Raw genomic sequence first — 18,868 nt, forward strand, 5'->3', positions numbered from 1 at the left:
GATTTCCAACATCTTGCTTAGAAAATTCCTTAATTTCAACTTGTTTCTCAGGATTCTTTCCCTGGTTGAGCTCTTTTCCGTCTTGCAATAGCTCTGAGTTTTCATTACAGTTACTCGCTTTCTCTTGAAAGATCACATCACTTGATAGAATCACACGATGATCTCTTTTGATATATATTCTGTAGCGTTCATCTCCATCGTAACCGACTAGATAGCCTTTGATGGCTTTCCTATCCATTTTCTTCCGTTTTTGTTTAGGAATATGAGCGTAACATGTGGATCCTATAACTCTTAGGTGTCTCAGCCGTGGTTTTCTTTTCAGCCAAAGCTCATGAGGACTTGCATCTTCTATTGAGGACTTGCCTGTCCTATTAAGTATGTAATCAGCAGAACTTAGTAATTCAGCCCATATTGCGGGAGGAAAGTCTGCTTCTGAATTTGCATACCTGAAAGTTCTGGCCATTTCAACGATCGTGCGAAATTCACGCTCACTGTGACCATTTTGTTCAGGAGTGAATGGTGCTGTTAGCCGTTGGGTGATGCCTCTGGAACGTAAAATTTTTCGGACATCCTCGTTGTCGAACTCGCCACCGTTATCACTCAGAAATTCTTTTATAGAGTGTCCTAGTACTTTAGTGTGTGCAAGCATTTGTTCCAGTACCTGTTTGACTTCAGATTTCTCTTTCACAACATAGCCATATCGAAACTTTGTAAAACTATCTTTGAAGAGCACAAGATACCTTTTCTTCTGAAACGACTCTTCAAAAGGTCCACAAACATCAGCCGTAATAAGCTCACCTGGCTCAGAGACCTTTTTTCTAGTGCCAAAGGATAATCTGTGTGCTTTGCCATAAACACAAGGCTCGCAAAGTTCTTTGTCTAGGTTTACACTAATGCCTAATTCTTTTTCGAGAATGCTTCTAACATGACGCTTGTCTTGGTGACCCCATCTCTCGTGATATAGCTGTAATAAGGAGCTGTCCACTTCAGCAGTATGCACTTCTATCGCCTTTTCAGGTAAGATGGGCTCAATATCTGCTTTGAATAAAGTACCATTGATGCGCCGAGATCCATAAAGCACTGCTTCTTTGTGGAGTTTTAACCAGCACTCTGTGGGGGTAGACAAAAATGTACTTTCCTTATTTCTGTCTTGTGCAGCGAGTACAGAAAATAAATTCCGACTAATTTGTGGAACGTACCACACATCTTTTAGAAAAACTTCTTGACATTTTCCATTTACTGTAGTTTTTATCTTGATAGTACCTTTCCCTAGTGCTTCTAATGTTTCATTTCCAGCAGCTCTAATACCACAAGGATTATTAAATTTTATAAAATCAATAAAGTACCTGGAACAGTTTGTGACATGTCTAGTTGATCCATTGTCAATCCAGTATGCTGTTGAACTAGTCTCTGCTGCACAGGCTTCCTCACAAACGGACATCAGTGCTATGTTTGCCGATACTGGATCTTTGGACTGGTTCTTTGCAGGTTTTCCGTCAGAAATCCATTTTCTGCAGTCCTTTACCCAGTGGCCCCTGCGCTTACAGTAATTGCAGAAATCTCCTTTTCTTGTTTTAAACTTACTAGGCTTTGCTGCTACTAATGCTTCCTGAACTACTTTGCTATCTTCAGCTTTTGTAAAATTTCTTTCAAACATGCATAACTGTACTGTTAATTCTTCAAAAGAGTTGTTGTCATCTTTTGCTAATAGCATCCAACTAGATTGAAAAGTTTCAAACTGATTTGGCAAAATATGCAAGATTTTACAGACTAGCATTAAATCAGGCAACTTACTCTCGTTTCTAGCTTCAAGGCCGTTATTTAGTTCATTCCAGAGACTTCTTAATTTTGCTATATGTGTAGAAACATCATCACCTTGGATCCAACTGAAAGCAAAAAACTCTGTGCATATCTTAAACAACTGGTCTTTTGAACTGGCTTCAAACTGTTGTTTTAAGGACTCCCAAGCTTCATAAGCTGTTTCTTTATCCATAATCTTCTGATATACAACATCGGTTACCGTGCTTGCGATCATAGATTTAGCGTAACTGTTCGCTTTTCGATATAAATCGCAGCGTTCTTTATACTGCTTCCTCTCTGACTCCTGTGCCGTGGCATTAATGGCTTCTGGTTTTTCCAATTTTCCATCTATAACTTCAGTTGCACCTTCAAGATAATCTAGCAGATCACGTATTTTCCGTTTCCACATCGGCCAATCTGCTTCACCGGAAAGAGGCTTGATCTGGCGGCTGAAATCCATTCTTCCAAGATGGCGGCGTACTAACGCTGTCTTCTCGCCGAACTACGAAATGGCGAAAAACTTCCCGCGACGATCGTTGCCTCGTATGTAGAAAAGAAATATTGCTTCTCTTATATCATGAGCAACTTTAAAGATTTCTTACACGCAGTTGTAAGCTCGTGCGAAGACCCATAACCTGTCAAGATTATTTATCTAAAGCAGAGTGACAGACACAACATGCTAGTTTGGTGTCAATAACAGGAGTGAATTTTTATTAGAGGGATAAGAAATATGTACAGATTGAATGGCGGCGCGATCTGGTGGAGCGAAACAAAAACTAAGTTTAACATTGTTTCAACAATTTCAATAACGAGGGGGACAAGTGCAAATAATTTATGCATTAAAAAGACGTTTTACTCTTTTAATTGTTTTTAAAAAAATACTATTATACTAATTGCGGGATTATCTGGTATCCTTACAGATGCTGCTCGGATTATTTTCATTTTAACTACCAGAACATAAAACTTACTTTCACTCTTAACATTTTTGAAGGATAAAATTTAACAGTGCAGCAGCCTGATGTTAGACATCATTTTCCAGTATAAGGCAAAACTTAAAATTATTTCTTATGCATAAATAAGAACTAAAAATTTAAGCTTACTGAACCATTGCATGCGTCACACATACCGAATTCTTGTTACTCGCAATTTGCTTCTTTAAGCCTTGTTTGAATAAAACTGCATTATTTTTTACAGCTTCTCTTACAACCCTACATGCTTAGAGCAGTGATGCCCAACCTTTTTCTATCCGAGGGCCGCATCTCACATAAAAATGATCCTTGTGGGCCAGAACATAAATAATTTTTTCAAAAAAAAGTTACATTTTTCTAAATAACATGGGAAAATATGCGAAAAGGAAAGAAAATAAAAAAAAACAGTAACTGTTGTTATCATAACTTGAAGCTTCTTTTATTAATTGCATTTGTTTTTCAGAAATCAATATCTGTATACTTGGCTTCAAATTGGTAACACTCATTAATCGTGCTTTTCAATTTGAAGTATTTAAACAAAACTACGGGCCACGCAGATCAGCTTCACAGGCTGGATGTGGCCTACAGGGAGTAGGTTGGGCACCACTGGTTTAGAGCGACATATTTCATTATTGATTGAATCCTAATGTTTGAAAAAATGCATATTCTACCGCTACAGATAATTGTTTCATTGCTCAAACTAATCAAGTAATATGAAGGTCAGTTACAATGATATGGCACTAAAAATAAACTTTTAACATTCACTTCTTAGATAACTATACCTTTTTCGGGAGAAGAATCTTTCACTTTATCCGAAGGAATAGAAGTACTAACTTTACGTTTGTTATACTTGGAGAGTGAATGAAGATCTTCTATAAGGTCCAGTCCTGTATCACCTTCAAATTCGAACCCCTCTAAAATATAAAATACATGAGACATTTGAAAAACATTCTTACAAGTGCTCTTTAAATTATTTTAAATCGTAAATATATATCCCTACTAGCAAAATTTCTTGCATCAACCTTGACAGATCTTGATATTATACTGACGGCGTCAATATTGACGTGTTTCATACTGCATAAAGCTTGCATAAAGATTAAAAAGCAATATTACAATAACAACACGTATGCAACATTGCATTCATCTTAAAATATCAATATTGATATTACCTTACAATAACAACATTGCATACATGTTGTCGCCGTCAAGATGATATTGATTTTATGCTGTCGCCGTCAAGGTAATTAGTACACAATAGAACAGGTGGACCTTCGTTGATACTTGCGCATGCGCACAGTTCTTTCTACCCAGCATCCCTCGCATTGCTGGCACATTCTTCCTGCTTCGACCTCAATCGGTTCAGAGGTGCTGCACGTGGCGTTGCATTTTTTTAGGCTTCGTTAAGTTGGTTGCTTAGTTATTAGTCTGGAATAGTATTGTTTTAGGAAAAACTTATGAATGACTGATAACTGCATTTGTTTATTAATATAGTACTAAATAAGTCATATCGCAGACGATGTGCGATCAATGTTAGAAGTGGCCGAAAATAACTTTTTTCGTCCCTAGACTTTGAAACAAAGGACATGAAGCCCAGAATTTCGTATTATCACTTCAATCTCACGTAAGATTAATTTTATTCAATGGTATTTATGTTATTCTTTAAGATAAATTCATATGTTTTGTCCATGGGATATTTTCAATGCTGACATCCATTTGAAAATGTACTTATTTATTGTATTTATTTATTTATTTATTATTTTGCTACCTTTACTCTTAAATGTGCTATAAAAACTTCCGCAATTATTCCTAACTAGGCATTTTATGTCTTTATAATACAATTAGAAGCATGAATTTAAAAAATAAGTCAAGTATTACGCAAAACGAAGAAACTTTCATTTTTTAAATTAAATTGCGAGTACTATTAATATCTTTATATGAATTTCCGATCAGATGTCAGCTTTAAGAAAATATTCTCGGGCTAGAAAACTATCTTGAAGAATAACAGAAAAAATTAAAGAATGAAATTTAATTCTCGAGTTTGAAGTGAAAATAATACAAATAAATAAATGGATAAAACACCTTGCAAACGTGCTGATTTCATGCTGTCATGTCAATGTATCCTGACATTTTCCTGTCATATCAATACATATGCAATATTACAAAAGCAAGATCATCTTGCCTAGACCTTGATTTCATGCTGTCATGACAACATCTTGATATTATCCTGTCATATCAATACGTATGCAAGATTACAAAAGCAAGATCATCTTGCCTAGACCTTGATTTCATGCTGTCATGACAACATCTTGATATTATCCTGTCATATCAATACGTATGCAATGTTACAAAAGCAGCCTACCTTGATATTTTCCTGATATTATGCTGCATACACCTTGTCAGTCAATATTGTGGCAGCCTGCTGACAGCATAAAGGGAGTAACATAACAACATTGAGGCAGTATTAATGCAAGATGATTTTTCTTGCATGTCAACCTTTATGCAATACTGAGGCAAGATATTTTGCTTACTGGGATGTAGTGTATAAAAACTATAAAAAGAACCTTGTGTGTGTGTGTGAACTTTTATGATATAAAATGTGCTTGTAAATTTTTAACAAACAAAATCAAAATAGTATTAAGAAGAAGTCTTCATTACTTTGTTAATAAATTCTCATTCAATTTTTCTGATTTTTTATAAATAGATTCAGGAAAAACATTCAAATAAAGGTAGCAATAGAAAGTTTAGTAATGACTACTAAAATCTTTGTGCTTTCTCATTCTTAAATTTCTGGTTTGATGTTCCAGTTTGTTTCCAAAGCTCATCAAAATTCAGAACTACTGCTCTTTTGATCCTTTAAAATTGCATATATATTCAAACATTTAATAAACATTCTGAATTCTAATCAAATATAAATTATATTTTTAGTAGAGTTGCATTTATAAAGAACATCTCTTTTTTGTAATATCAGTGACATTTACTTCCCATTTTCACAATAGAGTACTCAAAAAATGAAGTTACACTGATAATTTTTATCAAAAAATATTCATTTTCACTTTAGAAATTAGTGTTAAAACTTAGAAAGAAAAAAACTTTTTTTGTAAGAAATGCAAAAAGATTGTATGCATTCATTCCACAATGAACATCACCAACAGAACTGCATGATCAGAACAAACAGTAAAAAAAGAGGTTTGCCCATGGTTGTTACGCATTTGACAAACGTCCAGTTAAGACAAGTTCATCTAAATAAGGGGGAAAAGCCAAAATTTTATGCATGAGTTTCACTCATTTTAATCTGACTCTGCTTAACTTACCTTGCGTTCAACGAACCTCACAGGTCGACCGGTAAGTATCCGGTTACTAACCGCAGCGTTCTATGATCAACCAGTTACTACATCGGTTACCATTCAAAGCAGTTGATTGGCTGATTGGAGCACGTGATCATTAGCTGTCACGTGATTAACTAACCGGTCACTACCGGTCGTGCTCGTCAAACGTAAGCTTAGAGAATAACACACATCTTCAGAAACTGACGTATCAAAAATTAATAAATGCTTTCATTTCCACCTGTAAGCAGGATGTTAGTCTTTCCCTCTCATTGGCAGTCAGACAGTAGAAATCAAAAGCTGTAATGATTCACAAAGGTTGAGGCTGTCTTTAGAAAATTTGTTGAGGCTGTCCTTAGAAAATTTGGCATTAAACTTAGATAATGCAAACAAAATGATTTTTTTTATAATTCTTCAATGGATTTTTGGCAAGTAAAATTATTTTGCTGATTCTAGCACACTAATTTCTACTGTATTTCATAACATTTATTGCTATAAAATAGGCAGTTAGACTGTTTCACCTGCCATATGAATAAAGAAACTAACCGTGAAAGAAAAAATTAATACAATAAGCAATAGAATAGTGCAGAATAACAAGGCATAACTCCCTTTTTTTAAAGGAGATATTGATATAAATCACAAATTAAGTGAAACTATCTACCTAATTAAATAAAAAATTAGTCATCTCCACAACAGTCATTACTTTCTGCAGAGAATAAAATTGATAATATTACTGGCTGTTATAAGATTACTGAAAAATCTTTAATTATAAATTAACCAAGCACACACTGAAGACACTACTAGCAATCACAACATGTTTATGAATATTTAATTTGTAGAAGATAAATATAAAATGTTATGTATTTTAAATCTAGATCTCGAAACAATGATCAGAGAATATAATGCAGGAATTAAAGTGCTATTATATACTGTTTGAAATTGGAAAAAGCTAAGAGTAATTCCAAGGTAAAAAAAAAATAAATAAATAAAAATAATAAAAATAATAATAATAACATGGTAAACATTCGAAACAAGCAATACATTAATAATTTTAATACTAATTTTAGAAAAACGTATTTAAAAATGTGTATTTTTTGAGAACTGTATTTATTTTTATCAGATTAAAAAGTAAAAAAATAGCATCCAAGTTTGATAAACTTATGAGCTATCTCTCATGGAAAAAACTTTAATGTCTTAGAAATTGAAATTATACCTATCTCATCATTAATATTTGCCAGAGGTTCAAAAGTTTCTTTTAATGTGATTTCTTCAACACAACTTTGGTTCACTGACAACATTGTAATCAAGCTAAAATGTTAAAAACAAAATTAAAATATATAATGGATTTAAATACCTTATCAGATTAGCTTTTTCAACAAAACAAATCCTAAACAGTTATTGACAATTACCTAGATAAATAGATTGAATAGATACAGATGAATATGCAGGATTAAAGAAATAGATAGATTAAAATAAATTTTACACCAATGTCAATTTTACTTGAATAGCTGGTACTTAAAACAGTTCTTGATATAAAAAAGTGAATAGTAAAAAAGCAAAAGTAAAAAATGAGAACCAGTTGGTATTGCTGAAGGGGCTAGTTAGAGAATAATTTAATAGAATAAGGTTCACTGATCAGATCCGAGACAAGCAGGCTTGTCAGATTAAGCTTTAAAACACAAAAAGAATGAAGGAAAAAAACCCTAATATTTGAAGTTTTATTGTGTGAAGCTTTAAAAAGTAATTTAAACTTGCTTAATTAATATGGAGCAAATAAACCCCTATACCAAAATTTTAAATGCATTTCCTAAATTCCTTCAAATGCAAAATCATTCTGAAAAGTTTTGTAAATTCATTTTTGAGTGGGCCCTCCATATATTGTTTGATATTATACACCACCTATTATATGTATAACCTGGAGCAAGGGAGGATCAGAGGGGACATGATTCAGTTGTTTAAATTTATCAAAATGAACTTTGTTAATGGATTAAATTTTTGCAATGAAAGCAGGACAAGGGCTCATTGTTTTAAGCTATTCAAATCTCAAGCTAATCTGGAAATAAGGAAAAACTACTACTTAGTAGGGTTGTGGGCACTTGGAACAGCTTACCGGAAGAGGTGGTAATGAGCAACGGGGTGAATAGCTTTAAGAGGGCCATTGATCTTCACTGAGGACTAATAAATTGACTAGGATCAGCCTAGCTGAGCCAAGAGCCTGTTGGTGGTAGTCACATTTGTATTTGTATATCAAAACGCTTTTACATGACAAAATATTCATGCAAATGGCTTCTTATTATATGTATGCAAAACTTCTCAGCACTGTTAGCTTTCATCAAATTTTAGTTTTTTCACTCCCCCCTTAATGCCATGCCTAAATTACTTTGAAAGAGAAGGGACATTACATGCCATTAAAAAAGTAGTTCAAAAATAAAAATTAAAATAACAGCAGTGTTGTAATAGTCTTCAAATGTGCCAAATAAGGAATTTTTAGAGAGATCATAGTGAATTCTCATCACTGATGTTACCCTTTTACCGGTCAGCTATACAAATACAAATGTGATGACCAGCAACAGCCTCTGGGCCCAGCTAGGCTGCTCCTAGTCAGTTTATTAGTCCCCAATGAAGATCAATTGAACTGTCAAAGCTATCCACCCTTTTGCTCATTACTGCCTCTTCCAGTAAGGTGTTTCATGTGCCCAGACCCCACTAAAGAAGTAATTTTTCCAAATTTTCAGGATAGCCTGAGATTTGAATAGCTTAAAACAATGACCCCTCGACCTGCTTTCCATACAAAAATTTAACCTGTTAACATCTTTCCTCTTGATAAATTTAAACAATGGAATCATGTCCCCTCTGACTCTCATTTGCTCCAGGCTATACATGTTAAGCCTATTAAGTCTGGTATCATAGTCTAAATCTGAAAGTCCCCTTATTTGTCTAACAACCCTTCTTTGAACCCTTTTTAATGCACAAATATCTTTAAGCTACTTATTATTATAGTCAGAGGTGTGCACATAAATTTTGGGGCCTATCACAATAGACTTTTACAGACCACCCTCCCAACATCCCTACATATATTTAACATTTCATTTAAAAAATCTCGGGCCTTTTTCAAGCTTGGGTCCAGGTCAACAGATGTCCCCCCCCCCCTGGCATGCCTTTGATTATCGTACTTTAATTTAGGATGTTAGATGAAAATGTCATTATATTTCTCAAAAGACAATGGCATAAAACATGAATACAAACGTTACAGTTAAAAAATAATTAAATAATTTAATATTTTATCTTTAGCAAAATATGGTATTCAGTACATTCCTAATTAAATTGTTTTTTTCAAAAACACATCACCTGATATTTTTTTCAAAAACGACATTATTATAGATTATGAATGGCCAACTTTAGGCACACCGCCTGATGCAAAAACATGTCAAATGTCAAGCCTTTTAAGGTGCTTTAATGGGTTTTATTTTGTTTTAAAATTTCTGTTCATTGATGAAACCTGTCAAGTGAAATCACATGGCGGCTTTCTGCAGCTAATTTTGTGTTCGTCATGTTTCTTATTTTCTTTTTATAAGGATGAAACTTCTAGAAGGGGAATTCGAAAGGAAAATAGGATTCCCTTTTAAAGTATCCACTTTCAAAAAGTTTTATTACAACAACCTTGACCAAGGGAAAGTGGTAATTAAGCAGTTTATTCATAGTTTAATCTCCTCAACATTCACACTAAAAAAATATTCTGCAGTTCCAGAGTTCTTAACAGTGATCGCACGTCCATCTGGAAAGATAGAGATCAACACAAAAAAAAAAAATCAATGACCTGAAGAAGTTGCCAAAATATACTACAGGCTGAATATTTTTTTAAATGAAATCCTCCAGTGGCTTAAGACCCAAGCTGCCTTCAACATCGACATAGTGTATGAAGACAAGTAGAATAAAATCTCAAACTTTAGGCTTGGCCTAGATGCATAGACGATAGGTTTTAAGTTGTCTCGCTTGTCTGCGATTATTTCTTTATTTTGCCCTTGTTATTTAAATGATACTTCAACTTTTTCTTTGATGTTTAAAAAATTTAAATGTAAACATAGCATGTTTTTTCTTATTTACAACATGCAACAGCTTTTCAAAATCAATATTATAGTCATTTTTTTTCTTTCAAGTAAAAAGTTTTTTTTTAATGCAAAACCTGTCACGTACAAAAATTTAAAAAAAAATTTGCAAAAGAAATAAAAGCTTTAGAAGTAACCCTAAACATTATTTGCTTTTACAATACCATAAGAAGCTTCTTGATTTTTTTCCTACGCCAAAACCTTTACTTATTTTAAAATTAGGAAGTCTTTTTTAGTTTTTGAAAATTTTAAAAAGCACACTTGACGGATTTCTGAAATAAACGATTCAATTAGAACCATTGCTGAATTTGAATGGAAGCTCATTTCATATTCTATTTTGCCTATTATAGAATATGAAGTTCTTTTGTTAGTCCTGTTTAGAAGTATAAATTTGCTAATGTCTATAAAAAGAAATTTCCATACTCTATTTTTACTTTATAACCTAGAAAAAATTTACACAAGATGAAATTTGTTCAAAATCCATACAACAATAAGAATTATCATAATATGTCGTTTTTAAATGTATGTGTAACTACATTTTCATACTTATCTATTAGTTGTTTGCAAAAAAAAAAAAATTACAATCACGATTAAGACAATTAGTTTTTCATTTATCACATTATTAATTCATCATATTTGACATCATTATGTTTTGACCCAAACAAAATTTATGGGTGTATAACTATAGAATTAACCCGGGAGAACTCGCGGTACTTTTCGTCACACGAACGCTCGCAGGGGGCTCTGTAGGCCCGGAGTGATTATTTCAGTAAATTAAGTTTGCAAAATAGAAAAATAAATGTGTTTTCAACACTAAATTATAAATAGATAAACAGCCTCTAAAATATGTTTTAAAAAGTAAGGTTTAAGAAAGTTTTATGATACATGAATCTAAATCTTCTTCTGAGCATTACTGATGATCGCTTTACTGTTCTGTATCAACTTCTTCTTCATCATCTTCATTAAGGAAGTTCTCATCAGTTGAAACCTCAACCAACAAGGTCTGCAACCTCTTCATTTCATCTTTGTAGCTTAAATAGCGATGCATTTCACAACCTCTTCCTTTACATTCACTATCTGAAATGAAAAGCGTGAGCGCTCGCTCCGGGCCTCTGAGGCCCAAACTGGAATTTTCTGAGGAAAAGGGGGAATGTATATTCCTGAAAAGCATGTGGTCAGTATGTAAGTCACCTCAAACGCAGCTACTGTGGACCTCATTCATTTCCGTTGAAGGGGTGATTTTTGGCAGCGTAATTTTGTAATGACCCGGCCTGAGAGGCCTGATGCGAGTTCTCCTGGTTAATATTACTCTTATTCTTTTCATACTTTTATTGAATAAATTATTTCAATTTAGTCTAGGGTCTTGTAGTCTTTTAATAGATCATTTAGATCTGTTTTTCTTAAGCTTGCTCCTCCTTTTCAGATTGTTATGTTAAGTTAAAAGTCTGTTCAGCACAGGGCACATCAGACATTGAGAAATAAATTATATGCTATAGATCTTCAATTATCAATCATTACCTAATTCATTTCATGAACTGTTTTTTTCTTTTTTTAAAAATTATGTATGATAATTTCTTTCATTGAATTTAAATAGAAAGTTAACTGAAAATAATAATAATAATCCACAAGTACCCTCTATAGGAAACATTTTGAAAAATTGCAAAAATTATTTCCAATTTTAAAAAAGTTTTCAGCAGTTTTTCTTGTTATAGAGACATTTTTGCCAAGCAAAACATTTTAATTTCTCAACTTTCATGAAATTCAGTAGAATACCTGTACACAGTTCTAATTTTGGGAAAATCCCTTAATTTCCCCTCCCAGATAATCTCATCTTTTCTTTGATAAATCTAAGATAGTCGTTGAACTCTAATGACATCACCGATTTTTTGGCTTTTATTCTTTTAAAATTCATTAAAAAAAATCTTACTCAGAATTATCCGAGATATTGAGATCTTCAAAGTTTTCAGGCAAAGTAATTTCTTTCACACATGCTTGCTTCTTTTTGTCAGGTAAATCTATTTTACAAGAACGAAAAGCTGACACTATGTAAAAAACATTGTTGCATTCATTTAAAAGGAACTGTGCTTTCTTTGAATAAATTTTCACAATGCCAATGAGAAGGTGTCCTGATATCCTCAAATCTAAAATAATCTGGAAAAGAAATCGTAAATTTAATCAAAAGTTTAATATGAATATAACAACTAAACCACTGAAAGAGAGTATTGTACATAAATATTTTATGACTATTTAGTATTTGGAGAAACAAAAATATAAAAAGGTGCTGAAAGACAATGATAAAAAGTAAGATACAAATTTCAGGGATGTATATCTACAGGTGCTGGATCTACGAACTTTCAAACCGTGACAAACCTTGACACTGCCATTCCTACCGATCTTCCTTAAAGTTTTTATATTGAGTTTCAAGAAAAAAATGCAGAAAGAGGGTGAATTTTCCATCTGGGCCTGATTAATGCATGGTTCAGCAGGGTCATGGACCTGAGCACCATACTTTTAGAGGCACCAAAATATGGTTAATTTCTTTCCTTCTCCCAATTTTTTATAATTTCTACTTTGAAATTGTAGAATCCAAGTTTACTAGGACATTCACATCACTTTGGCTTGATCCAGCCCGGTTTATCTCCCCCAGACGTTAAAACCCAGGGCAAGAGCCCTGGCTTGTGCTCTTCTAGATCCAGCACTGGAGTTAATAAATATGCATGTTAAAAATGAAAGCGAAATACTGTATTTTTAGGATAAAAAACTTGAATCATAAAAAAAAATTCCCATTCATACACAAAATAGTCTAATAGCATGATGTGTTTTCATAAGTTAAGTACAAAAAATAAATACCCTTTGGCAGGGGGGGTGTAATAAATACCCCCCCCCCTGCTGACTCAGGCATAGGTCCAGAGGAGGGGGTGGGGTAGTATGACTCATGAACCACCCCCTTTAAAGAAAATATACAGTAGAATCTGCTTAATTGGACCACTGGTTAATAGGACCAGCCACTTATTCAGACCAAATCTTACAGAACCAAAACAAATCCCATTACACAAGCATAATATTATTCTTTTTTTGGGACCAAAAAACCATTTAATCAGAACAAGAAACATGAGAAAAAATTGGAATTTTTTTTTTTAAATCACCTGCTTGAAGCCAGCATTAAGTGGGTCAACGAACTTAATGGTGAAGTAAAAAATAATAATGGTTCTTTGTAACTTTCAATTAAACGCAGCAATATTTGTAGGAAAAAAATGATTAATGAAACTCTAATTGTATGGCGGCACTGTTCCAGCATAGATAAAAATTTCAGTTAAATTTCCAACTTCTTCTGTTCAGTTGGCATAATCAATAAGTAATTTTTTTTTTTTTAAAGTTTAGCTGTAAAACATGTAATTTTCATTTCATTGAAATTTTTTAATGACCAATTAGTACTTTTTGTCACTTATTTTTTCATTCTCACATTTTTAGTTACTCTTGGTTATTGAATAGAATCAATACTGACTGGAAGGAATAACTAAACCCATATCAGTCTGAACACGTTATTGAATAAGTGTAAAATGATTATTCACATTATTTTTTAATGGACACATTTCATAAACAGCTATTTTTCTTCTTTGTATGCTCACCATACATTTGGGGCTCACAATACTCATAAGGGCATTCAAATGGTTTGTGTAGTATGTTCGGTCAAGCTACATAGATCATGTTCTCAAAATTGCACCAGCCGGTTATAAGGACCAAAATGTCCCCGTCCCAATGTTGTCCTATAAACTGGAATCGACTGTATATACCTTAAAGCTGTACTTTGGCTAACTATTATTCCAGAAATTGCCCCAAACGCTCTACTAATCAGGGTTGCCAGATTTAGGAACAGTAAATACGGGACAGGCTTCTGGGAACAAAAAAAGGGGGGGGGTGGACTTATTTTTGAGACGTTGCTGTAAAAACTCAATCTCAACAATGTATTAAACCACACAAAATGTTGCCTATCAAGGTATAAAAATCGTTTTCATTGCGAATGACGACTCATGCGCAGAGATATACAGTCAAATCTCCCTTAGCGGACAGTCTGAATCCCCAGATTCTCGAGATAGGCGTATAATGTGTTTCACTCCTCGTTAGCGGACACTCCCGTTAGCGGACAGTAAATCAGCCGAGTTTCGTTTTATTTTTTTGTGTTTGGTAAGATTTTGCTCAGCACTGCTTTTGTGGCAAGCATGTTTTCTACTCCTTTTCGATGCTCTGGGGCTAACCAGTACCGATTAATATCCCTTTTCCCCGAAAACTCTCGTGCAACTTATTGGTATCCCTCTGCCGCCACTAGATTTTGGGACGCTGATGAAGAATTGGCACAGTATTGCCAGATTATGTGAAAATTAGCCGATTGGGCTACATTTTGCAACGATCTGAAACAAAAAATGTGCTGAAAACCAACGACATTGATTCTATTGGGTTTGAGTGGTTTTGTTCAGCTAGAGCAAACAATGAACAAATGCCTTCCTATTTTATCTTCTCGAGAGATTCAGAGGATTATTTTCTTATATTGTAAGTACACTAAGCACTACTCATTAATTTAATTTAGAACCATACACTGTATATGTAGGTTCAAAATACAACATTAAAATGTCATTGTAAATTCACTCACCAATAGCGAACACTCCCCGTTAGCGGACAAAAACTTTAATCCTGACGGTGTCCGCTGTAGGGATGTTTGACTGTATTTTCAATATTAGTCACTGAACAAAGAGAAGCAACCATTTGGCTCCTCATGATCTGCCGCCATAACAAAAAATACAAACCTAATCAAAACGAAAACAATTTTTTTGTTTGCTCCACATGAGTTTCTTATTGCTCATCATTTCACATTTTTTGTTTACTTTATTTTTTCCCTTAAAATAATGTCTTGTTCTGTAAAATATTGTTATCAACTAGAATATGGTGCTTTAGTCGTCCCGTATGGAAGGTCTCCGGGACACAGGACAATTTATCAAAATACGGGACTGTCCCCTGAAATCCGGGACGTCTGGCAACCCTGCTACTAATGCCTAAAAATTGCACTTTGACCTTCCCGATAATGACACTTTCCAAAACCAGAAGCTGCTTCTGCTCTAGTGTTGACCACTGCTACCAAACCAAAAATCATGACCAAATGTTCAAAGTGACAAGTGCAACTGTGAGGACTTCAGAATTCAAGAAGAAATGTTGATTACAACCAAATACCAAACAGCTCATAACAGGATGTAGGCTGGAGTTTTACCTTTTTAAAAATCATTAGCCTGGAATAGCCATAACAATGCAGGAAATGATCAACTGCTCATAGCAGTTGAGATTATTTTCACACTGGGAGCTAAATTTAAATCTAGCCTATCAGCAAGAGTTTGCAAGCATGATATGACTAAATTTTGTAAAAAGGAAGGTAACAAGTAGGGAAAGAAATTGCAATCCCATAGCTGAAGCTTAGGCGGATGCAGGACCAAAAGCAAATACATAAACAGTACCAATGCTTCATTCCTGGTACTAGCATTAGAGATATTTCACCTAAAATTGAAAATCCCAAATTCATTTTTAAACCGATTTTGTGACAGCAAAAATAAATTTTATTTTAGTCTTGAAAGTTTCAGAACAAGGGAAAAAAAAATCATTTTGTAGTATCATATAATAATTTATACAATGTGAAAAATGTTTCAAATGTTTTAAACATTCAGCTTAAAAGGCAATCAAATAAAACAAAATATCATTTAATGAAAAAGAAAAAACATAAAATAAAATAGATAAATAAGAAAAATAATGTTAAAATATCAAAAAATATTAACGAACCATGAAAAAAAAAATTTCAAAAGAGATAAACAGCTACAGTTACTTGACCAATTAAAAGAAAGTATAAAAAAGAAACTTGTTAATGAAATAAATAATACTTCAATAAAAGTTTACAACAGATGATAAAATATTTCAAATAACTTTATAGAAAGGGGCAAATTATTGCAATGAATGTTTAAATGTTCTTTAGCTATTCTTCAAACTTTGTCAAACAAAAAATTAAAATTAACCATGTTATAACTAATTAAAATTAACCATCTAAACTCTTGTATGATTACATACACCACATCAAATCAAGAAAAGTATTCGTTACACTTCTATTTACTCTAGAAAGCATGTACTAATTAAAACTATAAAATAAAATTGCACTTTTGAGCAGGGTTGGCCGGATTGGACCCAATTGGGTTGGACCCAATGGGTTTTTTTGAAAAAACCCATTTAAAAAAACACATTATTTAGCACACTTTTGGGTTTTTTAAAATTTTCTGAGAACTTTTTTTAAAAAATAATTAATTTAAATATTTTTACAATTTAAATTTCTTTTTTATTTCTTCTTCACAATAGGCAATGGACATAAAAAATGAATTTTGAACTTTAATAGTATTTCTTAACTCTTAAGGGCATTAAAAAATGCTTCAAAGATTTTAAATAAATATATTTAACTTTTTCCTTCAACTGGTCAATAAGGAACTCAAATTATCTTGACTAAGTCCTGTCACGTCAGATTTTCTCGGTATTTGCAGATTGTACAAAGGATACTATTTTAGCTAAAAGGCTCTCATGTGAATTATTTTCTGCAAACCAACACATCACAAAACTAGAATAAACAAGGTATATTTTTTAGAAATTAACAGGTTTTACAAATGGTCGGACAGAAAACGGAATAGGATGTACAGTATTTTCATTATCTTACGAAAAAGTTTAATATTTCTTACTCTGTACACAGAAATAGAAAAACAGGCAACATAAAATTCAAAGAAATGTCTTAATTTAGCTGGAATTCAGTAAAAAGGGATTTAAACTACTTGAGGTTCTACAGTAGTTTTGCATATAACAAAATGAAATACAATAAAGTAAAATACAAAAAAAAAAATGTTGCAATAAAAAACGAACAAATAAACAATAGATTTTATCACTCAAGAAGTAACTTTGCCTTAACTGTTGGTAATCATGGAAACTAAAAAAATCCGAAACTTCACCATTCTTGAATTTTGTCGTCTTTTATACCCTTCTTCAGAAAACGCTGAATTTTCCAGCTTTTTTTATCAAGACAATTTTTGTGCTTTGTCCATATACTTATGCTACAATATGCTACGAGTACCCCACCTTTCACCTAAAAAAAGACAAAAAAAACCCACATTTCTTTTTAAGAACCCAGCTTTAGTTGGATTTTTTTGGGTTTTATTTAAAAAAACCCAAAAAACCCTGGGTCCATGGGCTTTTTTAAAAAAACCCGGGGTTTTGCCAACCCTGCTTTTGAGCTATCAATTTAAATAATAATTACAATACAAAAACTAGCACTAAGAACAATTCATCTTTGAAAATGGTGAATGCAATAGAATGAAAAAATAGCTACCTCAGCAGTAATCATATCACTGATACTTTTTTGAATATCTATTTCAAAGATGCACGATCTTTTTAGTTTATTTTCCCAGTGAGCTGCTAGCCATATCCTTGACAAAGAACCTTTCTTCTCCAATAAATATTTCGTGAAACATATAACCATTTTTCTATTTCAGCAGGAACTACTTTGCTATGATGCTAATAAAAGAAAAATGGCATTTTAATTTTCAAAATGGAAACTTTGTTGCAACAACAAGAAAAGTAAGTTACAGAGAGTTTCTGTATCCATATAAATAAATAAGTGGTTATGCAGAAGGGAAATTTTTGATTTCATTTTGACTGTTTTACACCCATATTCCAAACTATATCAGCACAAATGTACTTTAAGAATCATGCCATTTTATCATTATATTTTCTTTAGCAAATTCCAATTAATGTTTTAGTATTGAAGTAAGCAAGGCATTCTCCCTGAAGCTGTTATTTGCAGACTGAATTCAATAACTCCACGCAACTAATTTTTGATCAATAATAAAATATCATTCGAATAGAAAAATTGGTATCTCAGTTTTTAACAGCAAAAAGAGATAGGGAGATAAGGAGTAAATCGCTGACGAAAACCTTTATCATGTATATCGCCACACAATTATTAAAGTTTATGTTTTCATTCATGTAAGTAGGTTTAGAATTAAGTTATAAAAAATAAATAAACACAATAAAAGTTTTAAAATTCCAATTATTCCAAAATAATTAACACCGAATCGGATCGAATATAAAATGAAAGTGCGAATAAGAAGATACAAACAGCACAATGTGAAAATTTCCAGAAAAAACATACATGAAGTGTCAAGCAAATTAATTAAACTGGAGCCATGGAACAATCAAGTACTTTACCAGCATTTGGTCATTTGCTGTTTCAGGATCGTCTGACAAAAATATTTTCAGACCGGTATTCATCACAGTTCTTTCGATTAGTAACCAGACTTTGAATAAATCATGTCTACTGAAAAAATAAAACAACACATTATTTCAGGAGAGGTATTCACGTAACTCCTCTGAAAATTTTAAAATGTTAAAGAAAATTAAGAATGCATTAGTCGCACTCCACGCTGTTTTGTTTATTTACACTTGTCATGCCACACACAAAACAGTTAAAAATTGACCATTGATGCGAAGAAGCAGTTTAATATCCATAATGAAGAATATGTTAAAATTTAGTTGAAATAGAAAGATTTCGCATCTTTTTTATGGCTGAAACATACGAAGCAGATATAATAAAACATTGTTTCCT

At 32.8% G+C, this 18,868-nt stretch overlaps 1 protein-coding gene across 2 annotated transcripts in view; it reads right to left on the minus strand.

Annotated features, from left to right (window-relative positions):
* LOC129221968 (double-strand-break repair protein rad21 homolog) overlaps window positions 1–18,808 on the minus strand; it is a 41,454-nt gene extending 22,646 nt beyond the window's left edge. For both annotated transcript variants that reach the window (XM_054856366.1, XM_054856367.1), the window contains exons 1-5: window positions 18,472–18,808; window positions 17,594–17,778; window positions 12,125–12,348; window positions 7,305–7,399; window positions 3,551–3,682 (exon numbers count right to left, since the gene is read on the minus strand). In XM_054856366.1, coding sequence (XP_054712341.1) covers window positions 3,551–3,682; window positions 7,305–7,399; window positions 12,125–12,348; window positions 17,594–17,743 — 601 coding nt within the window. In that variant the 5' untranslated portion in view covers window positions 17,744–17,778; window positions 18,472–18,808. The remainder of the gene's footprint in view (window positions 1–3,550; window positions 3,683–7,304; window positions 7,400–12,124; window positions 12,349–17,593; window positions 17,779–18,471) is intronic.
* Window positions 18,809–18,868: the final 60 nt, after the last annotated feature.

This window comes from Uloborus diversus, chromosome 5, assembly GCF_026930045.1.
Source record: "Uloborus diversus isolate 005 chromosome 5, Udiv.v.3.1, whole genome shotgun sequence".
Classification (NCBI taxonomy): Eukaryota; Metazoa; Arthropoda; class Arachnida; order Araneae; family Uloboridae; genus Uloborus; species Uloborus diversus.